The 13,553-nt window shown below is 31.3% G+C and overlaps 1 protein-coding gene across 4 annotated transcripts in view; it reads right to left on the reverse strand.

Annotated features, from left to right (window-relative positions):
• The window catches only part of LOC141449625 (uncharacterized), a 115,959-nt gene that overhangs the window by 37,154 nt on the left and 65,252 nt on the right, over nucleotides 1-13,553 (reverse strand). Inside the window, exon 1 of one of the 4 annotated variants that reach the window (XM_074119192.1) lies at nucleotides 6,106-6,310. The exons of the other annotated variants lie outside the window; for them this stretch is intronic. Within the exon in view, the coding sequence (XP_073975293.1) occupies nucleotides 6,106-6,115 (10 nt within the window). The 5' untranslated portion in view covers nucleotides 6,116-6,310. Of the gene's footprint in view, nucleotides 1-6,105; nucleotides 6,311-13,553 lie in introns of those variants that run through there. 4 annotated transcript variants of the gene reach the window in all.

Below are 13,553 nucleotides of genomic sequence, written 5' to 3' on the forward strand. Positions count from 1 at the left end.
ATCAGTGTTTAAACAATTATTTCTTTATGGAGAAACGTAATTACAATTCTATTATATTAATAACCTAACGATTCCTACTTATAATCCTACTATCCAAAAAAAGTTGCTGATCATAATTAACTATATTTATAAATTTAAGGAATTAAATTAAAATCTGGAGCGCTAACTTCATTACCAAGTGAAAGTAGACATTAAATTAAGTATATGAAGAACAAAAAATCGTGTATGATTCAGTTCATTTACTTATTATTATTATTTCCTATTTAATTACATTAAATTAGATGTACCTGTTGAGCAAATATTACGCAATACAAAGCATTATTTTGACTTCGGTTATGTAATTGTGTACAATACTTTTTCAAAATATAGTAGCAACAAAATTTATTTACTAATTTCCCACAATAAAACAGATTGGCATAAGTTTAGTCAACGTGCGGCATTCACTTGTTAAACCAGACAATGCCTCGTTTTAAAAACCTCAACAGGCACTTTGCCAGCTCTCTGTCCAATAAAACTTTACTTCAAAATCGCCACAAACTACAAGCATTTAAAAACTGGACAATGAAAGAGAAAGCTAATTGTTATTCAAAACAAATATTTATAATTTTTTTTAAGAGAAAATTCCAAAAATAAGTATTTGCATCTGATTAACACCAAAACAATAGTTTAATCTATAGAAATGACAAAATTGGTTGTAAGAATTTTTTTTGAAATAAGATTGGGTGGTCCTTATGTTATTAAATTTAAAATAAATAATGTCATGTATACAATCAAGCCCAAAGATCATTGTTTAATGCGTAATAACAATAAGAATGAGCCGGAAATATTAATTCACCTTTTTATTATCTGTCCAATCTATGAAAGCTTTAGAGTCCCACTCCAAATAAACAAATGTAATAATCCTAAAGAAGAACTTTGTAAATTACTTAATAATTTTGAAGAGAAAAATATGTACGCAAATTTTAATTATTTAAAAAAAGTTTTAAAACAAAGATCTTAAAATTTACGAAGTTTATAAAGTGAACATGAACTTGAACTCCTTTGTAACAGGTACATTGTATCTCTGTACTAAATTGTACTTTTAATTTAAGCATGACAGTAGAGTCATCAGGAATTTTCCTCAACTTGTGAATTTAAGCCATTTTTATGCAATGATTTCTATCCCAAAGCCGACCTTTTCTCGTTTAGATTTTTGAAAATATTATACTATGGTGAATCGAAAATGTATGACTTTCTCTTAGTGTAAATTTCAAGTGTTTAACTCATATTTAATTATTTTTGAAGAAAATATTAATATTATACTATTCAGGTATAAATATCACCATACAATGCACTGACATAACCTTGTGGGGTAAGTCCGAATTACCCCTGAACTTAGATTACATTCCACTAGGATTGCTCGCGACTTAGAGAATTTATTGTGACACTGTTTAAATTAATGCCTGCTTAATTAGAGTTATGAATTTGATGAGGATGTTCTGGGTAAGGTAAGAAGTGTATTTTGTCCTCCGATGAACTGGACCCTGAGCTAACCAGTTATTCATACTGTTCCAATATGTTGCAGATACGATTAACATACTTTCTGACAGAATCTGCATAAACATGTGACAATTCCATACAAGTGACTCTTCATTGTACTGCAGTCTAAGAGGCCAATGATGTCCGCTCGGCGCCTGGCTGGGTAATGTCGCAGTAACTTTTCCACTTGCTCCTGAGCTTTCCGGCCACCACTTCTCATTATGCACTCCTCATTCTCTGATGGCCGCTCTGAAGTGGCATTTTTGAAGTGGTCCTGTAAAAAATGCATAAGGCCCTTTGTGGACCAAGCGATCCGCTCAACCAATGCGCTATTAATTTGACTACCGGATAATATAACAATCTTAGAATTAGTCATTAGGTTAAAAGACTAGCCAACCTAGGCTAACCGTGAGCCGAGGCATCACATTCCTTCCTCCTTCTTGGAGCCGACAATGACAACAGACAACTCTAAATCGACTCCCTCTGGTGTTCCGCTCGAGCATTATCTGAATATTAACAACATATTCAATTCTTTCTAACATCATTCATGCGGTGGCTGCTAGACAAAATTAGTATAAAAACAGCGAAAATGAAAAAGTAAATAAAAAGAGAATGTTCGATACTTTTAATTAAAAACCATTAATTAATTTTTAACCATTGAATTAATTTTTCACTGTAAAAAATTCCTAATTGCCAATCTCAGTTTAAACGTATGTTTTTTACCCAATCACATTTTACTAGAACCATATTGAACACTGTTAGCTCTTAACCCGTCAGGAACCAGCATTCCAGCGATAATTAATTATCATTTGTGGAATTACGCCATTATTTCTTACGTCACCATTAAATCACCACTCAATTTACTGAAATAAATTTTACAAAATACCCAAAAACCTTCTACCATGGTTTAGCGAGCGATTTGGTTTTGATTTTGGGAAAGAACCACTGTAAAAATCTGGGTGTGAATTTTTGTGCGGCACTATGTACTGTTTTTAATATTTCATTGGAGTTCCATCAAGCTGCTTTTGGACGTTGGATTCGTCTCTCAACATGGTTCTATTTACATTAAAATCTAGCTGCAGGTTTTTCCTCCTTTTTCCCTGCATTCCAATCCTCCTCACCTAACTTTTCTCTTACTTCACTTAGTTAAGAAGGTTGAAATGTATTATACATTTATACTTCTATATTATTTATTTTATGTATTATATATTTATTATAATGAATATTTATTCTACTCTTCTATATTCTACATTAAAATCGTCATCCAATCCTAGAGGTTTGTCTATTAGGTTTTAAGTTATCTCATAGGTCAAACTTGGAATACACTATGTTTAATCCACAGCAAAGTTGTTGAGAACCCGATAGTCAAAATGGATTTCCATCTTTATCAGAAACATTGAACGTATTCATGATTTCTAACAAGGTGGGTTCTACAAGCCCTTTAATAGAGATAGACATTAAAAATTCTACCAAGTAAAGCTGTAACTAAGTTTAAAATATAAAACCACACCGTTGCTTTTCGGCCTGTCTTGCAGTACGTCCTCAGAAGCAGGGACGTGTGAAGTGCCCTGGGGAAACCAATGATTTGGTACCTCTACAGGCTTCTTTTAATTAATTTCTAAAAATGGTCACATCATAATGAAAGAATTGAGCGCTGAAGTCACTTCTTTGGGAGTCGAGACTACTGTTGGGTGTGTATTATACTTTATGTGTAGTCCACCTTATTTTCTCTCTCTCATGTTTGTACTTCAATTGTTCTCATCTATATTCACCATAAAATCATTGATTAATAAATTGTTTGCAATATTTATCTTCATTAAATGTGACCTGATTCACATGCAAATGATGTTCATTAAAATAATTGCATCAGTTACAAGTTATGTGATAGTCAAGTAAATTAGTTTGAAGATAATTTATTATAGTAATGTTCTTTTTCTTTATTATTATAAAGAGACCAAAAGAAATAATTACAAGACTGCAAAAAAAAGGGGTAATTATGTAATAAAATACAAAAGGAGAAATAATGAAAGTACACCGTAATTAAAATTAAATCATAAAGTACCACAAAACAGGCGCATTTCATTTGGAGTTGAACGTTCAATTAAATTTCTAACTTCGTAAGATTTTTATTCGAAAGTAATTATATTATTTTAATTTACTTCGTTTATTTTAGTATCTTTTACAGTTTTTTACAGAAGTAAACTGTTCTAAGCTTCTTAAATAATTCTTTTGTCATGAAATATCATAATTTTGAAAACTGATTTACAAATTCTGCCGCTAAGAGAAATAAGAAAAGAGAAAATGTTTGAGAATGTTCAGTTTTAAAACACAGTTTATTTTAGCATAATTAAAACATAGTAATGAAATAATATTAGGCGGTGGTGTCTCTAAATTTATTTCATGGGAGTGTATTTTTACAAATATTTTCTTCTTCCAACTTTTGTATTATTATTATTTCCGGGCTTTTCAAAATTTACAATTTCGTCTAACTGGGAATTCTAAGTCAGTAAGTATTTTTTATGAGATTAAAGTAAACTGCATGCCTCTTCCCACGCAAAAATGAAGAGAATATTTTGAAATTCCGTTGAAATCTCTTTAAATGAATGCGATTAACTAAACATTCAGTAATACCAGATACATTTACTAGATGCGAAAATGGATGGACCAGTAAGTTAAACAGTCAGCTACTGAAAATAAGGGCAGCGGGCCTAAGAGTGCAATTTGTGGTAAACATAACACCGGTGTGGGAATAAAATATTCTGTTTATTCTAGGACAAGTTGGTCAAACCAAACAATAAGTAAAGATATTTTGAATTTTTAATTACTACTTATTCTCATAGTTTTTACACATTATTGTCTTTGATCCAGTTAAAAAAGGGGCCTACATTTATTGTTATAGATTAGCTTTCTTTTTTATTTAATTTTCTTTTCTTTTCGTATGTATCATCTGATTTTTTCTGAAGTGGCAGATCTCCGAACATGATTTCCTTGAGGAATAATTAGTAAAAATTTTACCTTTAAATATTTCATAAAATTTGCCAAAAATTCTCGTCAAAAAACTAAGAATGATGATACTACATTTTAGATAAAGATGAATAAGATCAAAGAAGAAAAATATTTATATTATGATGAACCATGATTTTACCAAGGCAGAAATTTTTCTTTAATTATGCACTTGTTTCTCAATTTAGAACTGTATCTTCTGCAACAAGAAATGACTATAAAATGTAGGAGGAGTCTTCTCCCTACGGTGAATCGCCCAAAACAATTTTTATCTACTATCGTCGAGTAATTCGCGTGCCCAGCACTGCTTCAGTCGTCGAATGGGACTGTCTAAAAAAGATAAAGAAGAGAAATGATGGATAAGATGTCCAAAAAAGTGATTTATCATGAGTGACGTCCAAAGAAGTGAGAATTAAATTCCTGAAAAGGAAGATAAAAGGAAATCTTGGGGGAAGAAGCAGTATACATAGTAAGGAGCATATGACGATGAATTTCTGACCGTAAAGGCATCTATGAATGCTTGGCTGACCCTAGATCTCGTGTTCTAAGTTCATATCAGTTTCAGTATTGCAGTTTTGATCGTTTGTCTAGTAGTCATGCTAGAAAGTAGTAACGATTTTAAAGTTCTATTATTTTGAGTAGCGGCGCCCTTAGTTAAGAATTTTGAGAGCATTAAAATGGCACAAGCCAATCCATCTAATTACTCACAAAACTCACTTGTCTTTCTAGAGGAGGAAAACTTACAATTTCAGGACTGAATCTAGACTACGTACCTCCGCCCAAAGAACAAATGAAAGTAAATAAAAGATAAAAACTCATATTGATCAGTACTAAAGAAACACTTCACAAATAAAAGACATCCCATTTCTTCTAGGACCCTCAAAACGATCTAAAAACTAACAAATTTCAAAGCACGAATCTAATGATCCATTTGAAAAAGTAATCTAATTCACACAATCTTTCCACAGAGATTAAAATTCTACTTATTTTAACCATTTCGTAGGGAATCGCTCTAAACAGTTACAGATGCATCTATTTGAACGGTCGTTAAGAAATAATTTAATTTTTTTTTTATTGTGCACCAAATTTAACATTAAAACATTTATTTAAAAAAGTTCCATTTTAATTTGAGAAATTGAAGAATAAGAGGACTTCTATTTCGCTGCAGAAGGCATGCTTCAATCTAATTAAGTGATACAATTTGTTTTTAAAATTGTGACAATTTAAATGTTACTTACGAGCTGAAATGAACTAACAAATAATGGAACTGCTTCTTACCTGCAACAGAAAAATCAAATCACTTAATCAATGAACATTAATGAATCACATTGAAATTATTACCTTAGATTATGACCATTTAACTATCTAGCATACTCTTATTTAATTATTGAAAATACACCCACTTCCTTGTTCCATTTAGTACCTTTGGCAGAGTTTATTGCACTAGGGTCGAAGAAAAAGTAACTCTGGCATACCAATAGGAAAAGGCTTATCTGCTTTCAGACAGGCGACTCCAAAATGCCTCCAATCTCATTTAGACTAGGATAGTTTCAACATGTTAGAAGGAAACTAGAAAAATCATACCGGCAAACATATTTTCCAGGGCAATTGCGGTTAACCAGCTGACCAGTAGGTCGAAGTAAATTTCTATCCTGAACAATGTCAGCGGACGTGTGACCACTTTAGTCTAGGTGAGGATAGATGCACACTCTCCAGAGTATTAGACAACGTTCAGAAGAACGAGTCTCACTTAAAATAAATAAGAAGTCTGGGATACCGGCGCCTAGAATTCTGATACCAAAAGATTGTTGAAAACTGTCAGCTGATTTGGTAGTACTACTAATACATTAATACGTCAACTATATTATTTTTTTTATTATTAAAATAACCAACTTTTGTTGAGCCTAATTTTTAAAGAACGTTTAAAAAAAAAAACTAAGGGCAATATTAAGTTTGTTTAAATGGAAATCTTAAGAATTAAGGAAAGAAAAATTCTTTCTATTTACAGATTTATAAAATTTTCTAAAGAATACTGTAGAACAAAATCTGAAAAAATACTGTACTAAGGACACTCTAAAATATACTTAATAAGAGTGAGAAGTGCTAAAAAAAAAAAAAGAAGTGTAATTATAAAAGAAATGAGGTTATTTGTTATTAACTCTTTCTTTAATGCAGTATACAAATTTCTTTATACTAAATATTTTTAATTATGAGAACAGTTTTCAATAAATAAGAGGTAGATTTGCAAATGAGGTTGGTAGGTTTCACTTTGGTCTAACTTTGTTCTAGAGAATATTTTCAATTTTATCGCTGCTTAATTTCATTTGTATATCGCATAGACTACTTTCACTGAGATTGTTGCTTGCATACTGGATTCCTGCCCAAAACTAAATCTACTTTCTCCATCAACAGTGACTCATTCTAACTTTAAATGAATAGCAACCCTTTTGAAGATCAAAAAATTACTACCATAAAGTGAGGCATCACCAGTTACAGATAATAATGATTGCTCTCCTCAAAGATAAAAACGAAACCTAGCTAATAGTAAAAAAGATTGCACGTTGCACCAAAAATAATAAAATGTAACGTAAAATCTAATTGGAGAAAAAACAGTTCTAGAAGAAGGAAGTGAACACGAGATTCCACCTTAAAGTACGGTGGGAGAAATAATAATGCACTAAACAAATCTCCAGAACTGCATGAGATATCTTTGATATGCAGCCGGGTGATATTAAGCACCTAATTCATAGGCTAATAGGATATACATGTATCGAATAGGAAAATGCCCAAAGATTAGTCTATGTTGTCTTAGTTCAATATAAAAAGGGAACAGGCTCAATTGTTATAATTATAGAGGTATAACACTCTCTTTAAAGTTTTCAAAATTTCTCGATTGTCTTAAACTCTTAACTGCAAAGACAATTATAAGGGTAACGGCATGGTTTTAGAAAGAACTGTAGGAGATTATCAATGTGGATTTAGCAGAGATCCTTCCATGTTTATGTCTTCTATGTGAGTCAAAAGCTATACAAACTCCACGAATATAACAGGGATCTGTACCACTCATTTATTGATTTTAAGCAGGCTTATTTACGACAGTAAACAGAATGCGAATTTTTAGACATTTTAACAACTCCAGGATGCTAGAAGTACCCACACCATTGACCCTTAAAAATAACCCGTCATGTCTAAGTCCAATTTAGAAGGTTAGAGAAGTTGTATTATATTTTACGTTATTCGTTGTCTTCAACGTCCATTTTATTCGATCTGGGACCTCAATAACGCTACATGAGGGTTATAAAAACCAAACTTAGAGGAAAAATCTATTGCAGAACGATTATCTTTGGACGATGTTTTAATCACTGCTCATATCAGGTGGAACTTTAAAAGGAAGTAGGTGTGCAGATAGAACGCTTGGGTGGGCAATAAATGAAGAAAAAAAGATGTTTAGGAAAAATTTTGAGGAACCCAGCGAAAAGAACAGAAAGCGTGAAGTTGAATGGTCATAACTTTTCGGTAGTACGGAAGTTCAAGTATCTGGAAGCAATTGAAGTCATTGAAAAAAAATTAAAGCAAGCGTCTCGTAATATGACTACTTAATTAATAATAACTGTTTGAATTATTAAATGCACTGCGATTCATTGTAGTGCCACGGGGTGCAAAGATTTGTTATCAGGCCGGTGGTTTTGTATGCGTGCGGAGCATGATTCTAAAATATAATACAATATAACTGCAGTAATATTGCATTTTGCATAAAACTATTATTTTATATTTTCTACTATTTAATCCTTTAGTCATTAAACTGACTAACAGTAAAACTCTGCGAAAGGATGGTCTTCTAACCTTATCAAATTTAAATTCTTTTTAATTTCGTCTTCAGAGAGCCAATCTTGGCCAAAACTTTTAATTTATTTAGCAAGTTATAATCTGTATAAAATTGTAATATTTATTAACTGAATATGTGTAAAGTAGGTATAAAGATGCAATGTACAAGATGAAAGAAACTATCCAATTACTCTTTACTGGATATCGTGTTAATCTTTAGTCCTAAAGGAAGTCTCGGAGTCACTGGCGATTCAGTTAACTTTGTGGATTGTCAGAAATGAAAGTACAGGCGAGCGACTGATAAAAGGATTGAAGCAAATAGAGAAATAGAAAAATGGTAATTGTGCTATTTTTTCTTGGTGAGTTGCTGCACAAATTTCTCCGACAAATTAAGTATTTCTCGGAGTAGTTTTTATTGGAATACACCTATGTATGTACGTTTGATTGAATCATAAATGCAAATAAGGTTTTAAGATTTACATAAGTACATATATATACGTTCGATTTATGAGGACAACGTAGAGCCTAGTTTAAATTTAATTTTTATTGATAGGAATGTGCTGCTATCCGACGTAAAAACTACGAACTAAATTAAACTAATGACCTCTCTGTTAGTAAATCGAAGCCAAATATATTCACGTGTGACTTATTTAAGGGATTGTTCAGGTTAAATGCTTTAAAAATTAGAAATAGTTCAATTAATTAAGACCCTAATAATAAAATAAAACTCTCGCCATGGGAAGAAAGAAATGCTAGTGAAGCGTGAATTTCAAATAATAAAAAGCTTGTGATTCGAATTATTAACATTATTGTTTTTTTTTTCTGTCTCTCTCTCTTCTTAATTGGCTTTTGTAGTAAAGCAAATTAGCCATTAGTTACAATTATAATTATTCTTCGTTGAAGTAATTGAGTTTAAAAAATTGAATTTGATAGCAAAAAAAAAAAAGAAGATAGTCAATCCATAATGAATAAAATATTTTCGCTTAGATTTTAAATTACATTTTTGACGCAACCAAAAAAAGGAATATGAAAGTTAACGGTTATTTGAATAACGGACAACCTAACGTAATTTAAAAATAATTTACTTAGTCCAAGCCTCACACGTTGCTTTTTGGTTACATGTGTCTGAGCAGATAAATGTGTCACACAATGATCGTGTTAGAAGTAGTGGTTCAAGTTCAATAGAACTATAGAAGATGTCAGACAATTATTTGATATATTCATTCATAAACTCTTTGCATATTAACACCTATTTTAAATTCTATATACACTCTCCTTTTAATTATACATACTATATAAATATGCATGTATGTAATAGATTGTCTCAAGAACAAAAAAAATCGGCGACAGTTCAAACTTGAATTTTGCTATAATATCATTAGTGCCCCCTAAAACTAATGTTTTAACCATAAAAATCACCGCCCATACTTAATGTACAATTCTTTTTTTTACTTAATGTAATTGTTGTATAGTTGTAAAATTTTTAAATTAAAAAAAATTGCTGGAAGTGTTATTTTACAGAAAAAAAAATTTTAAAGTCCCTCTAGTGCAATTTATCACAGCCATTTCGAATAACTTTTAGGTATAAGTCATCCGTAGAATCGATGATTAAGTTTGAATTGTTGGCAAATTTTTGTGGTGGGCGAAGAGAATGTTGATTCTCTTAAGACGTAATTTGAGTCTAAAATTCCCGCTAGTTTATTAAAACTGTCCGGTAGGACAGTTGTATAAGGGTTGATCGTCAAAAACTGCACGAAAAAGCGTAATGTTGAAAAACACCCAACTTTGACAATTTTTTTCTCTTTTTCTATAAAAGATAAAATTCCCAAATTTTCTTTAAATTATAGGGCAAACCCTCCTTTATAGCTGCAATTTTTTTGCAACAACCCAGATCTAATAGGTTTCGAGAAAAAAGTTGCCGAAAATGAGCAAAAACGGCTTTTTCAAAAATTGTTGTTGTTCTTGTTCTTCTTCTTCTTCTTGTTGTTGTTGTTGTTACCTTTTTTGTAAACTACGTAGCGCCTAAACGCGGGAACCGATTTTCATGAATGAGGTGTCATTCGATTCGGAATTTTATGTAGATGTGCCTTTTGGGGGTCTCGACGCTGTACATCGCATAGGAGAGGAGTTAGCCCCCTTTATGTAAGGCCCCCTCCAAAATTATTATTACTAATTATTCTGTAAATCTTAGCCCGATTTTGAAATAATTTGGTAGGATGATAGAGTTAGGGCTCCCCTACGTAACATTAAAGCGGCGATCAGCTCTTACACTTGTTAAGGGAAAGTATAGCAATCGTTTCAAATTATCGACACGAGAACCGATTGTCATGAATGAAGTGTCATTCGAATTGAAATTTTTTACAGATTTGCACTTTAAAAGTCTGAACGCTGTGCCTCATAAAGAGGGGAGTTTGCCCCACCCAAGTAAGGCCCTTTCTAAAACTATTATTACCAATATTTCTGTAACGCTTTGTCCGATTTTGATAAAATTTAGCACGAATAAGTGGTTAAAGCTCCTCTACGTTGCTGATGCTCTTGCACCTACTAAGAGGAAGTACTGCAATCGTTAAAATTATCAATGGGTGAACCTATTTACATTAATGAATAGTCGTTCGATTCAAAATCTTTGCCTTTTAGGGAGAAGTACTGTAATCGCAGTTTATTTTTCTTACTCCTCTTAAGAGGAAGTACTGAAATCGCAGTTTAATTTTGCTTTTTACGTACAAATACCTTCCTATTTTATTCAAAACGCTTTCTCAAAAAAATTGTTATTGAGGATGGCAACTATAATCATTCTTTAAAAAGATCTCTCCAATGGTAGTTACGGTTCCGACTTAACACCTTATCAGGTTATAATGATAGAATTGCTTATTCTAAATTTTAAAAAAATCTGTGAAGCAGATAAGTAACTTTGTAAAATAGACAAAAATGAAAATCTATCCAAAAGGTACAAAAATCTCTTTAACAAAAACTTACAGTTTAAAATGTTAAGTATAAGGGTTGATTAAACGCCAAAAGGTACACAAATCAGCTAGTACCCAACATTTCATTCATGCTTAGCTGATATAATTTAAGTAATTTTGCTGCATTAACTTTTTCTTCACATTTTTTTAGAAATTATTAGATGTCACAGACCCTTATGCTGGCCAGATCATAATATTATTTTGTTATAATTATGATAAAATGTATATTATATCTTCGTTTTTAAATAGGTACTTTATTTTAACTCCATTTCAAATTATTCTTTGGATTTATCTTTAATATGCCCTTTATTCTTAGTAGTCACATATACATTCATGTTAAAGTAGAGAAAAACAAAGTTAGAGTCGGCTACTGTTTAAATTTGAATCACGGATTTAACAGAATATTTCAGTCTTGAATTCGTCTTACCGAAATATTCGTGAGCACAAATAACACACAGTTAATAACAAGTAGATTATTCAACAATAATTATTCATTTCTCAATTGTAATTTAATTTAGGCCCCCTAATTTTACTTATAGTAAAATACTGGAATAATTAGCTGTCCTAAAAATATGCATATCTTATTTATTATATATTACATATATTCAACATTGTGAGAAGAACAGCTACATTGAGAGTGTAATTGAAGAAAACTATATTATTTGCGATAAAGCCAGATAATTATTACCTATTATTATAAACGTTTGACTACTACATAAAATAACAATTACTTTAATCGAAGAATGAACTTAAACCGACGATTTAAAAAAGTAAATAAAATAAAATAAATAAATAAAATAAACAAAATCATTTATGTATGTTGATATAAGCATTTTTTAAAAAAAGGTTTTGAATTTTTTAGCCTCATAATTTTTTTTTATTTTTTATAACGTTTTTCTTTTTCACCTGTAATTAATAGTTTGATTATTATAAATAACTAGATATAACAGTCAATCTACAGTGCTACTTGAACAAATATTTTGTAGATGAAAAGGGCCAGCATAAGGGTCTGTGACATCTAATAATTTCTAAAAAAATGTGAAGAAAAAGTTAATGCAGCAAAATTACTTAAATTATATCAGCTAAGCATGAATGAAATGTTGGGTACTAGCTGATTTGTGTACCTCTTGGCGTTTAATCAACCCTTATACTTAACATTTTAAACTGTAAGTTTTTGTTAAAGAGATTTAATTTAAGAATCATGTTTGATAAGAATTTTATTTCAAGGATAACATCACTAATGCTACTTAAAAATAAATGCAGCAAAAGAAAATGAAATGAAAGAGGTAGAGAAAGTGTTCGTGCGGGTGGTCAGATGTTTGGCGGTAAGTAGTTACAGTTTTCAAATAAGTGGCCGACATTGGCTGGTAGCAAAAGTGTCCTGACTTCTCGCTTCCCCTGAACTTGTTGAGCGGTCAAACCTCTTCAAATAATTAATTAAGATTCGATTACAAATTATAGCGTTATATGTAACAATTATCAAACAACCGGAAATAAATGCACAAGTATAAATCTACCTAAAAGGTATTAATGTTATTTATTCACATGATTTCTTACAATAATGTTCCCAGAAAAACGTTTTAGGTAAAATTTATAGTTTTGTATGTGAGCAACTAGAATTCTGAGTTTTAAAAAAAATTGGGAACAGCTCTTTTCGAATAAGTCCAACAATCTAACGTTGAGGTTAAAATTGCATTTTTTGTTAAATGATTTTTGCTCAAACAACAAATTCCCGCAATGTTTATAAATTTTGGGAAAGTCGAGAAAAAATTGAAAACTCCTTTATTAAAGTCAAACATTTGCCTTTAAAAAAAACCAAAACCCAAACGGAATACCTAGTTTAAGCATACGGCGATTTTCAAATTGAGATCTCTGTTCACTCCTATACACTCACACTCAGATATCTGAACATGCACTCAAAACTTGTAACCTCAAAACGCGAATCTTCGGAGAAAACTCAATCTCAAAAGACATTAGGCCTAAGAGAAAGTGAAAAAAAAAAAACATTTGCGGCAAATTTAAGAGCTTTATGGAAATCCCTTGAAAGCAAGCTCAACTATTTTCTTTGACTTTGGAAAGCTGCTGTAGATTTACAAATGCATCACTTTTACGTTCTTTAGAAATGTGCTTGAACATTTAACTTTATATTTCTAGTGATAATGGAACGAGCCACATAACATGAAGCAACATGTCAATAGAAGAGATCTCTGCTGTACGAGCTATGCAGCAATTGAACTTAGCAGC

This window comes from Rhodnius prolixus, unplaced genomic scaffold (assembly GCF_049639745.1).
Source record: "Rhodnius prolixus isolate KJV_2025 unplaced genomic scaffold, Rpr scaffold_2, whole genome shotgun sequence".
Classification (NCBI taxonomy): domain Eukaryota; kingdom Metazoa; phylum Arthropoda; class Insecta; order Hemiptera; family Reduviidae; genus Rhodnius; species Rhodnius prolixus.